At 49.3% G+C, this 24,587-nt stretch overlaps 1 protein-coding gene across 1 annotated transcript in view; it reads left to right on the top strand.

The window, feature by feature from the left end:
• Positions 1–24,587, top strand: part of EFHD1 (EF-hand domain family member D1) — a 46,101-nt gene that overhangs the window by 12,494 nt on the left and 9,020 nt on the right. The window contains exons 2-3 of the mRNA XM_066346113.1: positions 10,771–10,918; positions 21,334–21,468. Coding sequence (XP_066202210.1) covers positions 10,771–10,918; positions 21,334–21,468 — 283 coding nt within the window. The remainder of the gene's footprint in view (positions 1–10,770; positions 10,919–21,333; positions 21,469–24,587) is intronic.

Consider the following 24,587-nt stretch of genomic DNA (forward strand, 5'->3'; position numbering starts at 1 on the left):
TCCAGTGATGCGCCCTTGGAAGCAGACCCGATCGGTCCTCTCGCATGGACGGGCTCATGGAGATTCTGCGCGAGGGCCCGCGGCAGGCTGTGGACTTGGGTCCTGCCCCAGCCCCAGAACGCTCGGATGGGAGAACCTATTTGAGGCCCAGTGGGTGTGGGCAGCTCTTCAGAGCAGAAGCCCTGGAAGCAGTCTGCTTCCTCGTCCTGGCTGCAGACAGGCAACACTTTTAGAAACAGCCCTCTGGCTGACGGCTCCCCAGGTGCCGGGCCTGGAGCCGAGCCGCGTGTTATCTCCACGCGGCCCCTCTCCCACCCTGTGCGCATGCGCAGCCGGTTCTCACATCTGCGGGGGGGCCCCCAGCCCGGGCCGCTCCCAAGTCAGTGGCAGGGCTGGGTTCACAGCCTGGCCTGTGTCCGCAGGGCTATGCCCAGAGCCCAGGGAACGGCTGTCTCTCCCTAACAAATCCCGGAGAGTATAAAGACGATAGAGACTGAGGGCATTTTAGAACAAAAGCATGGAAAAAGGGGTCACCAGTCCAGAGGAGGGCTGGAGGGAAGGCCCAGGAAACAAACCAGGGAGCCGCAGTCTCGAGATTACACGTGGGTTTTTATATCCTGGGTAGTCTTTGTTAGGAGAAACCTGGGTTAACATTGAAATCATAGAGAAAAAAGAACCTGGAGGGATAGCTCGGTTGGTTGGAGCGTCGTCCTGCAGTGAGAAGGCGGCCTGCACTGTGCCGGGTTGGGTTACATACAGAAACGGATGGATGTTTCTGTCTCCCTCTCTCCCCTTCTTCTCTCTAAAATCAATTGAAGAAGAAAAGAATAGACAAAAAGGAGCTAAGGGCTTCAGGCAGTGGTTCTCAAAGTGTGCGCCAGGGCACACTGGTGCACCCTAGAAGATTTCCAGGTGCGCCCGATGGTATTCCAGAGAAATATGTTGCCTGTTGGGGACCAAAACACCAACAGGGTTTTTGAAGTTTAGAGTTTGGGGGGACAGAGGTGTGGGGAATTGACTATAAGCTGACAGTCTGCCCCACCTCACTTGCCTGATTAGGTTGCAAAAGGCTGCTAAGCTGTGGTGCTGGATTGTTTACACTACCCCCCATGTTCCCCGGAAAGACTGGAGGCAAGTTTCTTCTATCCTTTGTTTGGTGTCAAGTTAAGATGTATGTATGGTGGGGGCTTTCTGCACTCAACACAATTAAGAGTAAAAAGAGAGGAGTTCTTCAATGTATTGATGAGGAAATGAGAGTTTGCCTTTCAAATATATGCCCAAACATTGAAGAAATCACTAGGACACATCAGGGTCATGTTTCTCATAAACACAAGAATGAAGAAACTGAACACATTCGCTCCAGGACCTGCCAAATTTACTAAATCTTACTAAGAATGTATCTATATATATAAAAAGATAACATTTTTGTCATTTTTTAATTTTTAACCCCTCTCTTTTATGAATTCTAAAAAGTATAACAAAAAATGTAACAAAAATGTTTTTTAATGTCAGAATAAATTTAATTTTGTTGTACTTATTTTGTTTGATTATCATAAAAGCACACTTGGATCTTATATTTATTTTTTCTTTAATATTTGACTTAATTATTTTAACATATTTCTCAGAAATTTGTATATAGTGTGTCTACAATTATTTGTAGGATTTTTAATGCGCCTGACTTCAAAATGTTTAAGAACCACTGCTTTAAGGGAACCCCTGTAAGCCTGCAAGCATTTGAAAGATGTAAACTGTGAGCCCTGGCCGGGTGGCTCAGTTGGTTTGAGTGTTGTCCTGATATGCCAGGGCTGCAGGTTCGATTCCCAGTCAGGGCACATATGAGAATCAACCAGTGAATGCCTAAATGAGCGGAACAACAAATCGATATTTATCTCTTTCTCCCTTCCTTGCTCTGTCTAAAATCAATAAATACAAATTTAAAAAATGAAACAGATGTAAATTGTGGGGAAGAAAAAATATTTGGCTGGTTTGAACTGGGAGTTGGGGGTGGGGTGCAGTAAATGCAGGTTTAGGTCAGCCTTGTGGGGAGAGAGAGAGAGCCCCACAGGCAAGGGACCCTGCAGGGCCTCCCTGGGCCCGGGTCCCTCTCCCTCGCCAGGCCTTCCCCTTCCAGCTTCCCCTGGGGCCTGCTCCCACACCCCCAGGCTGGGAAGTGCCATCTGTCTGCAGGCGGAGATGCCGGGCAGGTGGCCCTACCCTGGGGAGTGTGAGTGGGCCCACCCTGGGCCGGCTGGTCTTGGTGCCACTCCCTGTTCTCAAGGCTGATTCCAAATTGCAAAGGTGACAGCGCTCTCATAGGGGCAGCAGCCGCAGAGTGTTCTGGAATAAAGAAGACCTGTCCAATTGCATTCGCCTTTCCCACGGGCCCAAAAGTTTGGTGCAAGGTCAGCACTTTGCAGATAGCCTGGTCTAAAGGGGCTTCGACGCTGCAGGTGCCTGAGGAGAGGGGCTCTGAGCATGTTAAAGGTGGTTGTCTTACACCCCAGGCCAGCCTTGGCCACCTCCAGCACCCTGCACCACACCCACCACGGGATGTGGTAATAAGGTAGGAAGTCTCACAGCCTTCAGAAAGGCCTTTATCTTTGTAACACCTGACTTCCCCAAGAAGCTTCTATCTGCCTTGGCTCTGGCTAACCTGTCTCTGTGGGCAACCTTGGCATTGGGTGAGGACTCACCTGCTATCAAACCTTTCTCCCTCAGGTGGCCTGTCTCCCAGCCCCGCGGTCGGGCCGCAGGCTTGGGCGTTAGGATGAAGGTCCTCCTTTTTAACCTCACTAGGGCTCGTGACCTTGGGCTGGTTGACCTTGGTGGGTCTGGTTTCTTCATCAGCCCAAACAGTACTACATCCCTCAGAGGAGTGTTGGGGGTTTAAGTCAGTGAAAATTTATTTAAAGGGCGTGGCTGGTGAGAATTCCTCCACATGCTTGTAAGATGGCAATACCAGTGTTCCCTTGGCCGAAAATGAATGACTTTGCATCATGCTTTAAGACCGAAATCAGAATCCACCCACATTCAGGACTTGGCAACATGGCTCCTATCATATCTGCCAAAGGAAGGAATTGTAAAAAAGTGTAAATCTCACAGTTACAGTAGTGGTCTGTTTACCGGGACGTTGAATATGCACTGACCGCCCCCACCCTCCTCGGGTCACCCGCCCCGAGTTGAGGGGCACATGGTATAAACTCGGTGAATGGTCATGCCTGCATTCCCTGCACCCACCCATGTGAAGCCAGGCTCCTGCTTGGAAGTCCCAGGTTCGTTCTGATCCACAGCACTTGGCTTTGCTGCCTACCTCAGCTGTCACCATCTGTCAAGTGGGGTGACTAATCACCACTTCACAGCACTGTTGAATTAAACGAGGTGACTGAGCACAGTGCCTGGCACTTAGTAAGCTCTCAATAAAACAATGAACACAGGCGGTTATTATTAATTCTTCTTAGGACTCGTAAAGATGAAAAGGACTGGTATGTGAGACAATGCCCTGCGAACTGCAGAGCCGACAGTTTTAGCGATTAGACGCTTTGAATCCCGTGGGGCGTGCTGCACACAATATAGTCTCAGGGGCTTTGAGCAGAGCAGATAAAACAGTGAGATGCCAGGGGGGGGGGACCTGGGAAGGTTTTCCTGTCCCTCTTGCAAATGAAGGAAGGGACTGAATCGATGATCTGAATGACCAATCTCGGCTCCAGGGGGAGCGGTGAGGATACCACTGATGGGGGCGCTTTATAGTCCTGCCAGGACTTACAGAGCCGGCACTCGGCCAGTGCTTCCAGCAGGAATGAAAGAAAGCGGCCTTTACTGCGTCCCTGGGCGTGGAGGCGGTGGCTGGCTCGTGACCCCTTCTTCCCTGTCTGTCTTGGCCTTGGAGATGTCCCCTCTTTGTCTCCACGCTGTCTATTCCTGTGCCAAGCTGGTGGCTCCCAGCAGGGCACCAGCGGGGCTGCTCCAGCTGCAGCTGTGACTCTTCTCTGTCTGGGAGCTGCCCCCTGGGGTGATGGGCGTCCGCTTCCAGGGAGGAAGAAGTGGTCAAACCGAACGATCCTGCCGCGTGAAGAAGCTGGACTTTCTCGAGCCTGCTCCCAGACTTCGCCGAGGCTCTGTCTGATGTATTTGTCCTTCTTAGGCCTGGAGGATATTTCGGGCCTAATAGGAAGGTTTTCTAAACCTCCTGGAATCCTCTCTCTATCAGAACCCCAGATGAGAAATACGAGAATAACGTCTCTGAGGCCCTCCGGAAGCGTGGCCTCCTAACCATGGTCCCCCTGTGTTAGGGAGGCCGTGTCGCCTTCGGTTAGGTGAGCGGGGGACCCTGGTCCTCCCCCCTAGGGGGGCGGTGAGGACAGATTCCTGCCTTGTTCTCTGACCTTTTCTTATCTCTGTCCTCGCCCCAGTTTAGCTCCTCTTCCTGGGCCCACCCCCCAGTCCTTTCACCTGGGCTTTGTGGCTGCTCCCTTTCTGCCTTCTCTTTTTCTTCCTTTCTTCTCTGAGTCCGGACCCCAGCCCTCCTGGCTCTGGCCCCCGTCACCCCCATCCCCAACGCCCCACCTTCTCCCTTCAGTCAGTCTCCTCCCCCACAAACTTAGGTGCAGCACATACCGTCTGTCCGCTGAGCCACGTGCAGGTGGGGGGCGTTTCGTCAAAACCTCCGGCGTGGAGAAGTGTTTCCCAAAGTGTTCTTTGTGGAACACCAGGTTGCGAGAGGCACGTCCTCCGGTGGAAATTCCCCGGACACAGAGGACTGTGTGTGGTCAGATGAGGCTGTGTGCTGTTTCTCTCTGGCCGGTCTCGGACACATGACCGTATGGAAGGCTCTGGAAAGTTCCACCCTAGAGAAGCCTGTTTACTTTGACTAGGACTCCCTGTAACAGAGACCATCCCTGCGGCCTGTTTGTAAGAGCTCCTCTTTCTCAGGTCTCCTTCTAGTCACCTGTTTTTGCCAGAAAGCTCTTCCTTGTGTTGGCTGAAGCCGTCTCTGTCCTGTCCACATGGAGGCCAGTTCTGGCCGTCTTTTGGGAAGGTCCCTGGGAAGTGTAAATGCATAATCTGAAGACAGTGCTTCCTGGGGCCAGATACTCCAGGCTCTTCTACTTGGTTTCTGGTGTGGGGTCTGAAAAGCTCACTGTCCTGGTTACCTCTTTCGCGTCCTGACCAGGCCCGTGCCCCCGGGGTGGGCAGGAGCGGCCTGGGGTAGCAGACTGTCATGGGGTGGGGAGGACTGCAGCCCCTTTGTCCGGGTTTCAGAACTTTGTGTTCTTGCTGTCATGATTTTACACATGGGTTTCGGGCAGCCCTCAGACTCACTGTGGTCCCACAAATCTCCAAACATCATCGCACAACCCTCAAAATCGGTGCTTGAGACGTGGGTTTGGGGGACCTAGTTTTGGATCTAGCCTTTGTTGTTGTTGTTTTTAAATTGTGGTGAGGCGTGAATTTTACTCTTTTACCCAGTTTTAGGTGTGCATTGCAGTTCAGTGGCATCATGACATTCACGTCATTGTGCACCATCCCCACCCTCCATCCCTGTGGCTCTTTTTTACATCCTATAAAATGAAACTCTGTTAACAAAAGCAATGAAATGATAATGCCTCTTCCCCGTCTCCTGACCACCATTCTACTTTCTTTCTCTGTGACTTTGACTATTGTAGGTACCTCATAAGTGGACTCACATATTATTTATTTTTTATTTTTTATTTTTCTGAAGTTGGAAACGGGGAGGCAGTCAGACAGACTCCCGCATGCGCCCGACCGGGATCCACCCGGCACACCCACCAGGGGGCGATGCTCTGCCCATCTGGGGCGTTGCTCTGTTGCAACCAGAGCCATTCTAGCTCCTGAGGCACAGGCTATGGAGCCGTCCTCAGCGCTTGCGCCAACTTTGCTCCAATAAAGCCTTGGCTGCGGGAGGGGAAGAGAGAGACAGAGAGGAAGGAGAGGGGTAGGGGTGGAGAAGCAGATGGGCGCTTCTCCTGTGTGCCCTGGCCAGGAATCGAACCCGGGACTCGAACCCAGGACTCCTGCACACTAGGCTGATGCTCTACCACTGAGCCAACCGGCCAGAGCAGGCTATTTTTTAATTCAGTGAGAGGAGGCGAGGCAAACACAGACTCCCACAAGCATCCCAACCGGGATCCACCCGGCAAGCGCAGTAGGGGGTGATGCTCTGCCCATCTGGGCCTGTTACTCCGTTGCTCAACAACTGGAGCCATTTTTTAGCATCTGAGGTGGAGGCCATGGAGCCATCCTCAGCACCCGAGGCCAACTTGCTTGAACCAATCGAGTCATGGTTGCAGGAGGGTAAGAGAGATAGAGAAGAGAAAGGGGTGGAGAAGCAGATGTTCGCCTCTCCTGTGTGCCCTGATCGGGAATCAAACATGGGACATCTAAACGCTGGGCCAATACTCTACCACTAACCGGTCAGAGCTACATCATATAGTATTTGTCCATACTGTAGCATATGCCGGAATTTCCTTCCTTTTTAAAGCCAAATAATCTACTCTAAGAACGTACCACATCTTGTTTATCTGTTTATCCATTGTTGGGTACCTGGGTTGTTTTCACCATTGACTACTGTGAATAATGCTGCTATAAACATAACATGTTCGCCTGACCAGGTGGTGGCGCAGAGGATAGAGTGTCAGACTGGTACCTGGAGGACACAGTTCGAAACCCCAAAGTCGCCACCTTCGGCGCGGGCTTATCTGGTTTGAGCAAGGCTCAACAGCTTGAGCCCAAGGTTGCTAGCTTGAGCAAGGGGTCACTTGGTCTGCTATAGCCCCACGGTCAAGGCACATATGAGAAAGCAATCAATGAACAACTAAGGTGCTGCAACGAAGAATTGATGCTTCTCTTCTCTCTCCCTTTCTGTCTGTCTGTCCCTATCTGTCTCTCTCTGTCTCTGTCACAAAAAAATAAAATTTAAAAAATAAAATAAAATAAATAAACATAACATGTTCGAGTCCCTGCTTTCAGTACTTTTGGGTATATAGCCAGAAGTGGAATTGCTGGATAATATGGTGATTCTATGTTTAACACCTCGCAGTCCTCCTTGCTCTGTTTTATCCCTGGACAGCACCAGCTTGCTGAGATCTTTTGGGCCTAGCTTCTGCCCTAACTTCGTGTCACCAGGGAAGTTGATAGTTGGCACCCTTCCTGGGTTGCCCTACAACTAACAGCCAACCCCACCAATTGTACAGGCATCTGCACCTATTTGTCTTTCACCCAGAAGCCTAACGGGGGGCCTGGCTCCCCTTGGGAAAGAGAACAGTTCAGCCATGGTTTTCTGTGGGACCAGCGTGACAAAAGCAAATGATCATCTGACCCAGCAATTCCACTCTTAGATATATACCCAAGGGAAATGAAAATGTGTGTCCACGTAAAGCTTGTGCACGAGTGTTATAACAGCATTATTCAGAACAACTCCAAACGGAAACAACGCAAATGTCCATCAACTGGTGAGTGGATAAATAAAATATGGTATGTTTATACAATAGAGCATGATTTGGCAATAAATAAAAAGGAGTAAGGTACTGGTTGATATATGCTACAACATAGATGAACCTTGAAAACATGATGCTAATTGAAAGAAGCCAGGCACAAAAGGTCATATATGCCTGGCCTGTGGTGGAGCAGTGGATAAAGCATCAACCTGGAACACAGAGGTCACCAGTTCAAAACCCCGGGCTTTCCCGATCAAGGCACATACAACAAGCAAGCAATGAGCAACTGAAGTGAAGCAACTATGAGTTGATACTTCTTGCTCCCCCACCTCTTTCTGTAAAATCAATAAATAAAATCTTTAAAAAAGGGGAGGGGAGGTCACATATGGTATGATTCCATTTATATGAAATGTCCAGGATAGGCAAATATATAGACAGAGAAAACAACAAGTAGTTGCTAAGGGGTGAGGGTGGGGGAGAGAGGAATCGGGAATAATTATACAGATTTATTTTAGAGGTGAAAAGAACATTCTGGAATTAAATAGCAATGACGGCTGTACAACATTTTGAAGTATGCTAAAAATCACTGAATTATGCAAATTAAAAAATGAGTTTTATGGTATGTATATCTCAATAAAGCTATTATTTTTTTAAAAAAAAGATTTTATTTATTGCTTTTTACAGAGAAAGGAGAGGAGAGGGAGGGGGCAACAAGAAGTAGTATCTACTCAGAGTTGCTTCACTTTAGCTATTCACTGGTTGCTGGTTGCTTGTTGTATGTGCTTTGACCAGGTAAGCCCAGGGTTTCGAACCAACGTCCTTAGCATTCCAGGCCGACGCTCTGTTCGCTGTGCCACCACAGGCCAGGTGAGCTATTATTTTAAAAAGAAGTAAAAACCCAGTACCTACGGCCCATCCCTGAATTATTTTTAGTGAGCCCATGGCAATCATTGCTTCCTTCTTTTAAATGCTCACAAGCCATTCTTTGGTAATGCTAGATTCTAGACTAGTCCGCCTGTGATTTATACAATCAGACCAGTTCCTGGAAACCCAGAAGCACCTTGCTCATTTCCAGACGTAGAACACCTGTCTGGCCCTTCTGGGTGCTCAGAGTTCACCCGCAGGCATCCAGGGGTCTCACCTGCATCCTCCAACACCTGGACTGCGATCTTCCAGGCAAGGGGGCAGGCTTAATGGGAGCACAGAGCTGGTTGAGCTAGAAAACGCCCCGCAGAGGGAGGGGGTGCCAGCCGAGTACCAGAGGAGGACAGACAACAGGTGCTGTTGGAGATCAGAGAAGGCAGGGGCCGCTCCCTGAGCTCTGGGGCATAGAAAGGCCACCAAAGAGGGTCAGGGGTGGGCGGGCGGTGCAATCCGGGTGGGAGGAATGGCATGAGTCCGCTTCTGTGGCTGGAACAGAGCATGTTGGGGCGTATGGGCCCCATTTCCAGCCTGACCACGTGGGCCTCGAAATACCATCAGCCCACAGAGATAGATTTCTGGTTCCCTACAGGCTACATTTCCTGGTGGGTGGTGGTGCGGTTCCCAACAATGGTGGGGTTTTGTTGTCCAGTTGGGGGAAGGGCGAGATAGATAGTGAAGAAACTGGGATTGTTGATTTACTTAATTTTTTGAAATGGTAAAAATGCACATAAAACTTACTGTTTTTTTTGTTTTTGTTTTTTAAGACAGAAAGTCAGAGAGAGGGATAGACAGGGACAGACAGACAGGAATGGAGAGAGATGAGAAGCATCCATCATTAGTTTTCGTTGCGACACCTTAGTTGTTCATTGATTGCTTTCTCATATGTGCCTTGCTTGAGCCAGCAACCTTGGGCCCAAGCTGGTCAGCTTTGCTCAAACCAGATGGGCCCGCGCTCAAGCTGGTGACCTCGGGGTCTCGAACCTGGGTCCTCCACATCCCAGTTTGACGCTCTATCCACTGCGCCACCTCCTGGTCAGGCTAAAACTTACTGTTTTAACCATTAAGTGTACATTCACATTCTTGTGTAACCATCACCACCATCCATCTCCAGAACCTTTCTCTCATCCCAAGCTGGAACTCGAGCCCATTAAACAGTAACTCCGCAGACCCCCATTTCCCCGTCCCAGTAACCACTGCTTTACTTTCTGTCACTAGGAATTCTCGATACCTCACGTCAACGGAATGACGCAGTATTCGTCTTCTGTGTCTGGCTTATTGCAACCCTAGCATAATGTGGCCGAGGTTCGTCTGTGCCGTAGCACGTGTCAGAATTTCATTTCTCTTTATTACTAATGCTATTCTATTATACAGACGTGCCATATCTATATCTTGTTTTCCGGATAGACCACATTTTGTTTATCTGTTCACTTGTCAGTGGACGCTTGGGTTGTTTCCACCTCCTGACAATTATAAACAGATTTGTCTTTTTAAAACAAGGTGCTCATACCTGAGCGGCAAGGGAACTCTGGGTAGCAGGAAGTCAGATGGACTTGAGGGAAGGAGGCCAGGGAGTCTGTGAGAAAATACTGTAGCGGCTGAGTGTGTGTGTGTGTGTGTGTGGGGGGGGTGGTCAGGGGAAAGAAGGGCACAGAAAGCTAAGGAAGGTCCTGCTGGGCTGACCTGACCCGGTCATTCACGGGCAGAGGGCACGGCTGGATCCCCACGTGGGGAGGCTGCGTGGCTGGGGGGACAGCCAGCAGAGGTGCTGGCTCTGCGGTTAAATCTTGGCCAAGAGGGTGGAGCCAGGACCCCTCTCAGCTGTTGCTCACGCAGAAGTGACCATTCGGTCCTGGAGACTAGATGAATGAGCCAAAAGGGAAAACATAAAACCAGAGTGTAGAGACTGGGCCTGATTCACAGCCCGGTACAGCGGCAGAAGCAGGAACAGGAGACAGGAGGGTGAGAGGGGTTGGTGGAATGGGGGTGGAGAGACCCCGAGGGGGAGGGGAGGCTCCTGGAATCTTGGGTCCCTCCGTGTGAATATAATGGGCGCATGCTCCTCTGTTGCCCAACATCAGGCGGTTCAGTTGGTGTTTATTGACCAAAACAGAGGGAGCAAAGGTAAACAGGAATATTTTTCATCCTCAAGAAGCTATGGCCCAGTCATGGAGATAAGACATGAAAAGAAACGCTTAGGCAAGATCCACTTGGACTCATAGCGTGCGGAGCCCAATGGTGTTCGAGGAGGGTGGTTCCTTCCGATGGTGTGATCGGGTGCTACAAAGCAGGAAGTATCTGAGTCGGTTTTCAATGAGTGAGGTCAAAGACTCCCACGGTCGGGAGGGTCCTGGCTGTGCTGTCCCTCACCAGTGCACTCCCTTTGACCACGCAGGTATGATGCCGGGCGGGATGGCTTCATCGACCTGATGGAGCTGAAGCTGATGATGGAGAAGCTGGGGGCCCCCCAGACCCACCTGGGCCTGAAGAGCATGATCAAGGAGGTGGACGAGGACTTTGACGGCAAGCTCAGCCTCCGCGAGGTACCTGCGTCCGGCGGTCCTGAGCCCCAGCAGGGGGAGTGGCGCCGAGAGGACCCTCAGGTTTAGTCCCCTCGAGTGCAAATGCCTCTGGCCTCTCTAGAGCTCTGTTTGTGTATTTAACCTATAGTTCTGCTTTTTCTTTTTTTTTTTTTCTTTTCTTTCTGAAGCTGGAAATGGGGAGAGACAGTCAGACAGACTCCCGCATGCGCCCGACCGGGATCCACCCGGCACGCCCACCAGGGGGCGATGCTCTGCCCCTGGGGGGGGGTTCACTCTGCTGCGACCAGAGCCACTCTAGCGCCTGAGGCAGAGGCCAAGGAGCCATCCCCAGTGCCTGGGCCATTTTTGCTCCAATGGAGCCTAGCCTTGGCTGAGGGAGGGGAAGAGAGAGACAGAGAGGGGGGGGGGGGAGGTGGAGAAGCAAGTGGGCGCTTCTCCTATGTGCCCTGGCCGGGAATCGAACCCGGGTCCCCCGCACGCCAGGCCGACACTCTACCGCTGAGCCAACCGGCCAGGGCCCTTTTTCTTTTCTTTAAGATTTTATGTATTGGTTTTATAGAGCAAGGAGGGGGTAGTGGAAGTATCAACTCATAGTTGCTTCACTTCAGTTGTTCATTGATTGCTTGTCTGATGTGCCTTGACCAGGCAAGCCCAGCGTTTTGAACTGACGACCTCAGCGTCCCAGGTCAACGATCTTTCCACTGCTCCACCACAGGCCAGTACAGTTCTTCTTTAAAGAATAATTTAAGGATAGCTCAGTTGGTTAGAGCATTGTCCTGAAGCACAGAGGTGGCTAGCTTGGTCCTGGTCGGGGCACACACAGGAGCAGATCGATGTTCCTGCCTTCCTCTCTTCCTCTCTCCCTTCCTCTCTCTCTAATGTCAACACAAAAAACATTAAAAAAAATTTTTAATAAAAATAATTGAAGGCGTTAGTGAACCTCATTTCTGTCATGGGGACATGCCCAGTAAGCAGATTGAAAGTCAGTGTGGGGAGGATGACCTCATTTGTGTAAAACAGTACAAGTGTTGTGACATCTGGAGAGATGTTCACTGAAATATTAATAGTAGATATTAATAGTAGATATTTGTGGGTGCAAAGTTTTGGTGGTTTTATTATTTTATACTTTTTTATACATTAAACTTTTTATTCACATTAAAACTTTTCACTTTGGGTCCTGGCCGGTTGGCTCAGTGGAAAGAGTGTCGGCCTGGTGTGCAGATGCCCTGGGTTCAATCCCCAGTCAGGGCACACAGGAGAAGTGACCATCTGCTTCTCTTCCCCTCCCCCTTCTCTCTCAGGCATTGAGGATAGCTTCATTGATTCAAGCATCGGCCCTAGATGGGGGTTGCCAGGTGGATCCCAGTCAGTGTGCATGTGGGAGTCTCTCTCTCTATCTCCCCTCTTTTCATTAAAAAAACAACAAAACAACATTTCATTTTTATAGTACACACTAAAAAAAAGGGCCTGACCAGTGGTGGGAGCATTGACCTCAGACACTGAATTCCCAGGTTTGAAACCCTGAGGCTGCCAACTTGAGCACAGGTTCGCCAGCTTGAGCATGGGATCATTGACGTGATCCCATGGTCACTCGCTTGAGCCCAAAGGTCGCTGGCTGGCTTGAGCCCAAAGGTCTCTGGCTTGAAGCCCAAGGTCACTGGCTTGAGCAAGGGGTCACTGGCCCCCAGGTCAAGGCACGTATGAGAAGCAATCAATGAACAGCTAAAGTGACGCAACTACAAGTTGATGCTTCTCATTTTTCTCCCTCCCCCTTCCCCTTCTCTTTTGCTTAAAAACAACAACAACAAGGCCCTGGCCGGTTGGCTCAGTGGTAGAGCGTCAGCCTGGCGTGCAGAAGTCCCAGGTTCGATTCCCGGCCAGGGCACACAGGAGAAGCGCCCATCTGCTTCTCCACCCCTCCCCCTCTCCTTCCTCTCTGTCTCTCCCTTCCCCTCCCGCAGCCAAGGCTCCATTGGAGCAAAGATGGCCCGGGTGCTGGGGATGGCTCCTTGGCCTCTGCCCCAGGCGCTAGAGTGGCTCTGGTCGACAGAGCAATGTCCTGGAGGGGCAGAGCATCACCCCCTGGTGGGCAGAGCGTCACCCCCTGGTGGGCATGCCGGGTGGATCCCGGTCGGGCGCATGCGGGAGTCTGTCTGACTGCCTCTCCCCGTTTCCAGCTTCAGAGAAATACAAAAAAAAAACCAAAAAAAAAACCCAACAACAACAACAAAAAACCAGTTAAACAAAGGGTCTTACTCTGTGCCCATGGACACCTCCTCACAAACAATCCAAGAGCGGGCTTTTTGGCCTCTGAACCCTGAAACAACAGGCAAAATAGTGTGTGTGCAGATACCTTCCTGAAAGATGCACTTAGGTTTACAGGCTAGTCCCAGTGGGAGATTGGGCCATTTCCATTTGGTGACGGGAAAGTCTCAAGGCCATTGGTTTTCTTCCATGGTAAGGGTGCAGCCCCAGAAGAAAAGGAATTCCGTCTTATATGTTTGAGTTTTACTAAAAGGCCTGTAGATGTGGCAGTGTGGCCTGGTGTTAGAATACCTTTGGGGGCAACATCCGGGCTGAAGGCTCAGGGCATTAGGGCAGCTGTTGCCGTCTGTTCTCAGGCGTGTCTCAGCTGACCCCTCAGGAGCCAGGAGCGGAGAGGACTGTCCTTCTTGGTGTTTACTTGGTTATTCCAGAGACGGTGGAGCGCTGGCATCCCGTTTCCTGCTGGTGAGACTTTGGCTAAGTATAGGTCTTCTGTCCAGGCCAGGAGGACCCTGGCTCCTCTTCCTGGGGTGGACATAACCGTCATATCCAGGGTCATCGAGTCCAGCCTTCTCATTTCAGAGCTAGGGGCTAGAGGGCCAGAAAGTCAGCATTTTCCTGAAACCAGGCACCAGCTCAGGACTGGACCTAGGTTGCCGCCTCTGTGCCACACGGCTTCCTGTTGTCACTTGTCATCATCGTCTTCCCAGCTGTCCCTCTGCCTCCCTCACCTGTCATTTTGTTCCTTCATATCATTCATGCTTGGCGCTGGGCACTGGCTCTTTCTAACGTGGGTGCCTCTGGGGTGTAGAAGGTAAAAGCTGTTGCCTTGATGACGCTTTGGAGGCAGCACTGGGGTAAGAGCATCAGTGGGAAAGCTGTGGTTTCCGGGGGACAGAAGTCGGAGGGTGTTGTGAGAAGTCTGTGCAGGTCACCCGCTGAGCTCACCCCATCTCTCCCCAACGATTTACCCAAGGGCCCCCAAACGTGCGCCTCCCAGGGTCCAAGATGCTTGGTTAGCGTCTGGTTAGCTGCTGGTTGGGCCAGTTCTCCCAGACGGTGGACGGTGGAGGTTTGGACATCTCCCAGGGCTCCGTGGTGGGGTTTCAGCCTGCCTACAGAGCCCAGAGGTGTTCACGTTCAGTCCTTGGTCAGTTCAGAGCCCGGAGTGGTCTCACCTCTAGCAGTTGTACGCAGAGGTGCGGGCAGGTTTGCCGTTGCCACGCAGTGCTTGTGTAAGGCCAGGAGGCTCACATCCAGGCCTGGCCTCACACACAGCTGCACGGCTTCAGCACGTCATTTTCTTCTGAGCCTCAGTTGTTCTTTTTTTTTTTTTAAGATTTTATTTAACGATATTACAGAGAGAAAGGCTAGAGAGGGATGGTGAGTGATAGGTATGAACTCACAGTTGCTTCACTTTAGTTGTTCACTGATTGCTTGACTTATGGGCCTTAACCAGGCTAGCCCGGGATTTCGAACCAGCGACCTCAGCATTCCAGGTTAATGCTTCATCCACTGCGCCACCACAAGCCAGTGCAGTTTTTCTGTCTTAAAATGCAATGCGGTTGTTAACAGCTTTCCCTCTGGACTGTTGGGAGAACTAAGTTCCCTTTCCTTGCCTGTATTAGTTAGAACTCTTAGTTGTAAGTGAAGGAAAGAGAATGTCAACTAATGCAAATGAGAAAAATCAAATAACTATTGGCACAAGTAATCCAGGGTCATTCTCTTGCCATACCCACCCCCCCCTTTTTTTTTTTTTTTTAGTTTTATTTTTTTCCTCTATTGCTTTGAGAGGGTGGGGTAGAGAGAGAAGCACCAACTTGTTCCACTTGGTTGTGTACTCATTGATTGCTTCTCATATGTGCCCTGATGAGGATCAAACCTATGACCTCAGTGTGCTGAGACAATGTTCTAGCCACTGGGCAACCTGGCCAGGGCCTCTTTCCATATCTTGACATCTTGACTGTGCTTTCTTCTGTGTCCACCTCATCTCCTTCCACATAGGGTGTTGTCCCAGGGCCTGCAAGACAGCTGACAGCAACTCCAAGTGTGGTGCCCCAGTTTAGCAACCCCAGTGAATAGTTTCTTTTCTTTTTTAAAATAATAATAATAATCATTATTTTTTTTTTTTTTAAGTGAGATGAGGGGAGATAGAGAGACAGACTCCCATATGCAACCCCGGTCTGGAGCTGATGCTTTGCCCATCTCGGGCCATTCTTGCAACTGAGCTATTTTTAGCACCTGAGGTGGAGTCTGGACGGAGCTATTCTCAGCACCCTGGGTTGACATGCTTGAATCAACCGAACCATGGATGTGGAAAGGAGTGTGTGGGGGGGACCAGCAGATGGTCACCTCTCCTCTGTACCTTGATCAGGAATTGAACCTGGGACTTCTACATACCAGGTCAACACTCTACCACTGAGCCAACTGGCCAGGGCCTAGAGGGCTTCTTTATACCAGAGTCCATAGCAGTCCCAGAGGAAGCCTCTGATTGGCCCTACTAGGGATGCATGTCCACCTCCTGGACCAATCATTGCCTTCAGAGGATAGTGATTGGCTAAGTCCCGGTCATGTGCCTCGGGGCACCATGGCCAACAACCCCACCATCATTACATGGGACAGGGGCTGCCAAGTAGACAAAATTGCTTACTTCCATGGTTCCTTTCTCACAACCTGGCACTTACTAGGTGCTTAGTAATTGTTATGTTCCCTTTCTTTCTCTTTGTATTAACTCTACCAAGTAAGTCACACCTGAACAAAAAGCCTTTGATACAGAAGGTAGTCTCCATTAAGTACTATTTCAATGTAAAAAGTAGGAACAAAGACAGATTAGTAAACTGAATGTTGAATGTGATTCTTTGCATTGATAGTTTATGTGTGTGGTCAGACACGCAGAAGAAGTCGTTAGAATGGACCGAAGTTCGCAGTTCTATCTCTGAAGCTCCAGTGATCTAGGGCCCGATTGCAGGCACTGCCCCCCCTCATTCAGACAATAAAGCCTTAACGTAGTCCCCTGTTTTCTGGTACTCCTCACTAATTTCATTACGCCTGTCTCAAAGCAGATTCGCTCGAAGGCCAGATACACCGTCATTTTCTACAAAGGTTGGGGAATGGATTTACTGTCTACCTGGGAACTGTGGGTCCCATCCTCTCTTCTCTCTGACCTGTCCCTCAGGTGCATCCTGGCAGCTCTGGCTGGGCTGGGTTGTCTGCCTAACCACGATGGACCCCTGGCACAACTCCGCCCACTGGCTCTGCAGGTGGCTGTTCCTGGAAGAGTAGCTCAGTGTGGGGTGGCCGTCTTCTACCCTGTGGACCAGACACGGGAGCTAGAGGGCACGTTGCTTCCGGTCGTGACAGCGCTTCCTCTCCCAAGTCCAGCCCTCTCCCGGACCCACTGTACTTTGCCCTAAATTTTTTTTTTAATTTATTTATTCATTTTTTTAGAGAGGAGAAGGAGAGACAGAGTGAGAGGAGAGACAGAGAGAGAGAGAAGGGGGGGGGAGGAGCTGGAAGCATCAACTCCCATATGTGCCTTGACCAGGCAAGCCCAGGGTTTCGAACCGGCAACCTCAGCATTTCCAGGTCGACGCTTTATCCACTGCGCCACCACAGGTCAGGCTGCCCTAAAATTTTTTGAGGCATCATTTTATATAGTGACTCCCTTCGTTTTGCTTAAGCCAAGTTTGTTTCTGTTCCTTGTAATCTAAGAACTAACACGGAGGGGAACAGGCTTGCATCTGAAGCTAGAGCCGGGAAATGTAAAATTTCCTCTATTTATCAGAAGCTTTTGCTCATTGTATCCGGAATTGCTTTTAGCTTTGTCAGTTTTCTCTCTGTTTCTTTGTTTTCTGCTTCTCCTCCCCTCCCCCGCTCTCTGCTCATAGATGCAGCTAGGATGCTTTCCAATTCTCCACAACATACCAGTCTTTGTGGACTATAAATAGGAGGGCAAACAAGGCTGGGCCATTGGAGAAATGCTATTCAGGGGCTGGTGATTGTAATACAGTTAAATGAGAATGTCTGGAATACTTTATGGGAGGCGGAACATTGTCAGGTGGAGCTGGACTTTTTTTCTTCTTTAACGGGCTGGGGTGGGGGACTCCAAAGTTATGACAGGGCTCCTGCTGGTCATCTGCCCAGCTGGCTGAGTGAGCACACGAGGGCAGGCTGGGATCCGCTCTGGGAAAAGACATGGGAATCCTTGAAGCCGTTCTGTAAACACAGAGGAATATTATCAGCTCCGTGGATGTGAGAGAACCCCCCACCCCACAACCTGGGTTGTTGCTAGGCTGGGGGGGGGGGGCGGGTGCTCTGTATTTCCTGGGCCCAGGAAAATGGCTGGTATGGAGGGGTTAGATGCTTTTGTGTTTGCCTTTTAGAGCAAAGTGAGTGTGTGTTGGGGGATTGGGGGGGCTCCTGTAGCGAAATGCTTTAAGGGCAGGTAGGGGACTGAGGGGGGATACTTCACTCCTCCCCTCCTCGCGCGGCTCAGGTTTGCAGCACCGAAGTCTTGGCTGCTTCGTTCTCGTCCTCGAGAGCCCGACCCCAGTCATCCCCACATCCCCCTCGCCCTCCCTTCTACTCTGGGGGGGGCCTCACCTCCCTCACCAGGCTCGTTTTCCTTTTCCTTTTCATAGCTGATATATATGAATTTTTTTTAAAATAGTTAAATACGTTCCTTTTCTACAGGGTGGGGCAAAAGTAGGTTCGCAGTCACTCATATGGAAAATACAAATATTGATCGACTTACGACCTATTCAACTTACGACTATTCGACTTTACGAGCACAATCAGTAGCCACGACTGCTCCACATCTGGCAGCGCAAGCGTTGCCCAGCTGGGCGGACGACAGTGCAGACTAGCTTCAGGCAGCACTACCATCTCCGCGTGCACCATTTCAACTGTTATCCCAGACTCGGTACAGCAATTTGTGTTTTGTGTCTTGGATATTTTTCATCAAACCCCTCCCAAGATGTCTACCAAGAGGAAATTGTCTTTGCAAATATTAAACCATTTGTACTGGTAATGCAGTGTTTTACTTAAACCTGACGAATGTAAAAATAAGAAACAAAATGGTAGAGATGATACAAATGGCATAAAATGAACAAAGAAAATTATGATATATAACAATAATGAAAGAAAATTATGATAAAATATGACTTAAAGATATTTATAACATTTCACAGTACTGTACATATAGCCTACTCAACTTACGACCAAATCATGTTACGACCGGTCTGTCAGACCCAATCGTGGTCGTAAGTCGAGCACTAGCTGTAATGCAATAATTGTGCTTCGTGTACTCATGACTGTAGGTTAAACCGACTTTCGCCCCACCCCGTACTTGGACTTGATTCTCAGACATATAAACTGAAACACTGAAGTGTCTTTATAGTCAGCATTTGATAAAGCCAGTATCACATATACCTTTACTATAAGTAAGAGTGCCTGATATTTTCCAAGACTTCTCAGGAGCCAGTGTTCTGGCTCGGGTAGTCTGTAGCAAACTGAGACTTTGCCGGCCTCTAGTGAGAGAGTTTGAAGCTGCAGGTGGACAGATGTGGCATTGCTATGGAGCCAACCAGTGGCCTCAGTAAAGAATCTTACTTCATCCCTTGCTTTGCATTTGGCAATGCCTACAGGGGGGTCAGGACCCCCCCACCACCCAGAAGCAAGAATTATTAAAAAAGCTTTATTATCAAGGTATTTGGGGAAGGGTGTTGAATAAAACGAACTTCCCTCTTGAGATTAAGAGTTTTGGCAGTAGCCCTGGCTGGACAGCTTGGTTGATTTGATTCAAGCATCATCTGGAAGTGCAGGGGTTGCTGGTTCAATCCTTGGTCAGGGCACATCCAGGAATAGATCGGTCTCTCTCTGTCTCTCTCTCTCTCTCTCTCTCTCTCTCTCTCTCTTCCTTCCTCTCTTGCTAAAATCAATAAATAAAAATTCAAAAAAAAATATATATATATTTTTTTTTTTGGCCCTGGCTGGTTGGCTCAGCAGTAGAATGTCAACCTGGCATGTGGATGTTCCGAGTTCGATTCCTGGTCAGGACATACAGGAGAAGCAACCACCTGCTTCTCTCCCCTTTCCCACCCCCTTCTCTCTCTCTCTTTCTCTCTCTCTTCCCTTCCCGCAGCTGTGGCTCAATTGACTGGAGCACATCAGCCCCCCCAGGTGCTGAGGATGGCTCCTTGAGCCTCTGCCTGAGGCACTAAAAATAGCTCAGGTGTGAGCATGGTCCCAGATGGGCAGAGCATCAGCCCCAGATGGGTTGCCAGATGGGTCCCGGTCAGGGTGCATGCAGGAATCTGTCTATCTATTCTCTTCTAACTTAAAAAAAAAAGTCTTGACAGTAGGATCCCCTAGGTGGAATTTGGAGAGCCTGTTGTTTTACCTCCCACTCTGGTTTAGGTAATGTTGTCTCCCTTAGGGAAACCATTGTCCAGAGAAGATGGTCATGAAAAAAAAAAAACACCCAAAACCTGAAATTTCCTTGTATTTTAGGTAGCATCTGAAAACCTGGAGAAGTCTCTTTGTGATGACATGGAATGCATAATTCATATTCTTTATAAATGGAAAAATAAATTATGGAAGTTGGACAGCAGTCGTTTAACCAATAAATGCACAGAAATGCTTTAGAGAAGTAAAAAGCCATAAAATTGACTTGGGTGAGGAAGATGGAAAGCAGTGGGGACCAACCTTTTCAGCTTGACCTGTTTGTTTATTTTTAAATGTATTCTATGGAGGCCTTAGTACACGTTGCCTTTAAAGATTAACTCATTCAGGTCACAGTTTGAATCTGGAGGAAGAAGATGGATTATTCAACAAATGATATCGGGATTACTGACTAACCATTTGGAGGAAAATAAGGTTAATGATCAACATCACATGATAGATGAGAATACATTTCAGAGATTAAATATTTACATGTTTTAAAAAAAGTCGTAAAAGCAGTAGACAAAAACATAGGCCATTGTTTCCATAACCTTGATGGCAAGGAAGGTTTTTTTTGTTTTGTTTTGTTTTTTAAAGCATAACACCCATGAGAAAAAATAAAAATTTGATGGATTTTACATAAAATTTTTGAGAGTCGAGAAGTACCATAAACAGAAGGGGAGAGACAGAGCTAAAGTATTTGAAGCACGGTGATAAAGATTTCTTAGAACACTAGGAAAGGTACAATCCAGTGGGACATAAATGGAAGGTAGGAATGGTTTAAAACAGAGGTCCCCAACACCCAGGCCGCAGACTGGTACCTGTCCGTGGGCCATTTGGTACCGGTCCGCAGAGAAAGAATAAATAATTTACATTATTTCCGTTTTATTTATATTTAAGTCTGAACGATGTGTTATTTTTAAAAAATAACCAGATTCCCTCTGTTACATCCGTCTAAGACTCACTCTTGACGCTTGTCTTGGTCACGTGATACATTTATCCGTCCCACCCTAAAGGCCGGTCCGTGAAAATATTTTCTGACATTAAACTGGTCCGTGGCCCAAAAGAGGTTGGGGACCACTGGTTTAAAACATCAGAACTGTGCCATTATTTAGTTTTTAAAAAATAGTACACGTGCCTGTCCTGTGGGGGCGCAGTAGATAAAGCATTGACCTGGAACGCTGAGGTCGCTGGTTCAAATCCCAGGGCTTGCCTGGTCAAGGCACAGAGGGGAGTAGATGCTCCCTTTCTCTGTCTGTCTGTCTGCCTGTCTCTCCCCTCTCTAAAAATGAATTTTAAAAAACAGTACATGCAAGTCTGTTGGACCTTTTCTTTCCTGGCCGTGTCGTAGGGCATTGCGCATGTTTGCTTTGATAGCTAATGCTTCTGAAACCGTTGTGTAAACTCTTTGGAAGGATGGACTCCCAGTTGGGGAATTGATGGTTGGGAGGCGGAAAGCATGTCGCTGTTGGTAAACATTTCCAAAGTGCCCTCCAAACAACTTGAGTCAAAGTTGATACTCTCAGCAGCTAGATATCTGGGTGCCCATTTCAGTGGGCATGTGTTCATTCTGGACAGCGCGAGAAGGGATGAAGCGACAGGCACAGGCGCACGTCCCGCCCTTTTTTATAGGCTTGGCAGTAACGACACTAGCACGGGCCAAAGGGGACGGTCCAGCCTCTCAGCTGTGTTGACCTTTCTCCCCCCAGTTCCTGCTCATCTTCCACAAGGCCGCTGCGGGGGAACTGCAGGAGGAAAGCGGGCTCATGGCCCTGGCAAAGCTGTCTGAGATCAATGTTGCCCTGGAGGGTGTCAAAGGTGCCAAGAACTTCTTTGAAGCCAAGGTAGGTGGCTCCGCCCTGTGTCACACAATCACCCCTCCCTCCACCCTGCTCTGGGGAGATCCCAGTTGGGGACTCTCTCATTAACTCCCTCAGGACAAGCTTAAGATAGGCGGTGGATGATCGCAGGGGAATGAGAGTGTGTCTGCGTGCAATCTGCAAGTTAGAAACAGAACTGGGGAACAGCTGGATGGCAAACGCATCAGACCCTGGTTTCAGATTTGGACGGGTCGTCTGCTGCTGCCATACTCCTCGATTGACTCTTGATCCAGGCTTTCCTGAATAGTTTCTCCCTCCCCCAAGCCATAGTTGAGTTACGGTAAGGTGACCAACTTTTTTACAATGAAAAGGAGGACAAACATAAATTGAAGAAAACAATATCGTAAACAAAAGAAACATTTTATTCATTGTGACAATAATACACTATATTAAGAAGTGCATACATAATAAGAATATTTGCAGTATTTTATATTGTAATTATGCTTACATGCCTACTAATTTTTAATAATAATTGTAAGAAAAAAGATGTAATTGTAAAAAAAAAAGAGATACAAATACATCACATCACATGCAATGGATCGACTCTGTATCGATCGAATACGGACATTTACAGATGAGTCTCCCAATATCAAAAAGGAGGGCATGTAGGAGGACACTTTTCGAGGGAGGACGGAACTTACAAAAGAAGGACTGAACTCCCTAAAAGGAGGATGATTGGTCACCTTATTACTGGGATAGCTACCTCCATGTTTGCAACTTACACACCTGTGTGTAAACAAGTGAATAACGGGGCAGAGGAGGGGCCCTCGGTGCTTGCCCCAGATTTGCCCCGTGGATGGTGGCTGGGAGTTGGAAGGAATCTGCAGTGCACGGTCTTGGCTCTCTCCTGGGTGCTTCCACTCATTCCCGTGCTTGTCCAGCCACTGAACGTCTCTCAGGGGCCTGCCCTGTGCCGGGCGCTGTCATTTTTCATCTGTGCAGAGCACACCTGCAGAAGGAGAGGTTGAGAGAGCCCTCCAAGTCCCCCGTCCACCACAGCAGCGGGGTGCAGTGGGGTAGGCTGCCAGCTTTCAGATTCTACCTCCTCCTGTGACAAGTCTGTGCCTCAGTTTCCTCATCCGTAGTGGGCGGTGATAACGGGATTGCTGTGAGGGGGACATGAGCTCACACAGACATAAAGTGTTAAGCAAGTACCTGGCTCACCAAGAGCACTCCACATGCGGTAGGAGCTGTCGCGACTCCCTGCCACTCCAGGCAGGAGCCAACCTCTTGTGTGGTTTGGCTTATTCCAGCGGTCCATGGCGACACATTCCGGCCTGCTCGGGCCCCTGAGTGCAGCTTTCTTCTCACTTCCCTGTGATGCTGCTTGGAGAAACAGTCCATCCTCTTCCTGTCAACATGTAACCTGACTCATGGGGGACTCCTAATGCCTGAATTCCTACTGCTGTCATCTGAGAGTTTCGGGGGCAGGCCGACCACTCCGTGTGCCTTCGACACCAGCATGGTGTGTTCAGCCCAGAAAATGGCTTGGCCCTTCCTTCATGATTTAGGGTAACACTGATTCGACCCAGTGTCCCCCAGCAGTGCCAGGCACCACAGTGAGCTCGGGAGACAAAACTTCCGCCCTTCCTGGGACACGTGCTCAGTTTAGCAAGGAAAGCAAACTGTCACCCGGCATGGAGAGGGAGTGGAGAGGAGGCAAGGGTTACTTCCAGTGGGGTGGGTCCTCCCCGTCCACTGACTGAGTCCACACGTGCACATCTCTCAGGATGCCTTGGGCCGGGGCCTAGGACTGAGACCCTTCTTAGCAGGACGCTGGTTTCACTCCACTGCGGCAGCGGGCTGAGTGCTTTTGTCATTCAGAGCTTTTTTTTTTTTTTTTTGTATTTTTCCGAAGCTGGAAACGGGGAGAGACAGTCAGACAGACTCCCGCATGCGCCCGGCCAGGATCCACCTGGCACGCCCACCAGGGACGACACTCTGCCCACCAGGGGGCGATGCTCTGCCCTCCAGGGGGTCGCTCTGTTGTGACCAGAGCCACTCTAGCGCCTGGGGCAGAGGCCAAGGAGCCATCCCCAGCGCTCGGGCTATCTTTGCTCCAATGGAGCCTTGGCAGCAGGAGGGGAAGAGAGAGACAGAGGAAGGAGAGGGGGAGGGGTGGAGAAGCAGATGGGCGCTTCTCCTGTGTGCCCTGGCCAGGAATCGAACCCGGGACTTCTGCACGCCAGGCCGACACTCTACCACTGAGCCAACCGGCCAGGGTTGTCATTCAGAGCTTTCAGCATCTCGTCCTGGTCCCCTCTCCAGCCTCGTCCATCCCGATGCACACCTTTCTTCAGATGCTGCCACGCTCATCATGGCCGAGCCTCAGTGCCCGCTGTTTCTTCAAGACGTCTTGGGCACTTTTGTTAAGTAGATAAATTGACCCAACTTTTTGGAGACCGGTTGGGGCTCACTGTTAACATGCCATATCCTTCACCTCTGGAATTCTGCCTCTAGGATCTTAGTCTTCAGAGACACTCATACAAATGCACATAGATACATAGACAAGGATTTTCACACTACACTGTTGGTAATAGAGAAAAATTGGAAACAACTGAAACTTCCATTACCAGGGAATTGAATCCATCTGTCCCACCCACACAACTGTACACCCTGCAGCCTCATGTATGTATGGACAGATGTCCAAAATGAATGAAGCAAACAGTTTGAAACCCCACTTTGTGACTGTTAAATACCCCCTAAAGCCCTTTCCGAGTGGCTTAGTAGACGAAGTGTCGTCCTGGTATGACGAGGTCACACAGGTTCGATCCCTGGTCAGGGCACTTGTGAGACGCAACCAATGAGTGTACAACTAAAATGGAACAACTGAGTGGAACGAGTTGTATCTCTCTCCCTCTCTCTCTCTTTTTCTCTCCCCTCCCTCCTTCTCCCTTCCCCTCTTTCTCTCTCTTTCAAATCAATGAAAAAAATTAAAAAAAGAAAAAACGCCCCAGATAATTATACACCAAAGTATTAGCAATACTTATGTCTGAGGGACTTTTAAAATATTTTTGTAATGTTTTATAATTGTGTCTGCATTATTTTTATAACCAGGAGAAAAGATGAAAAGAAGAACAATA

The sequence above is a fragment of the Saccopteryx leptura genome, chromosome 7 (genome assembly GCF_036850995.1).
Source record: "Saccopteryx leptura isolate mSacLep1 chromosome 7, mSacLep1_pri_phased_curated, whole genome shotgun sequence".
In the NCBI taxonomy this organism is placed as follows: Eukaryota; Metazoa; Chordata; class Mammalia; order Chiroptera; family Emballonuridae; genus Saccopteryx; species Saccopteryx leptura.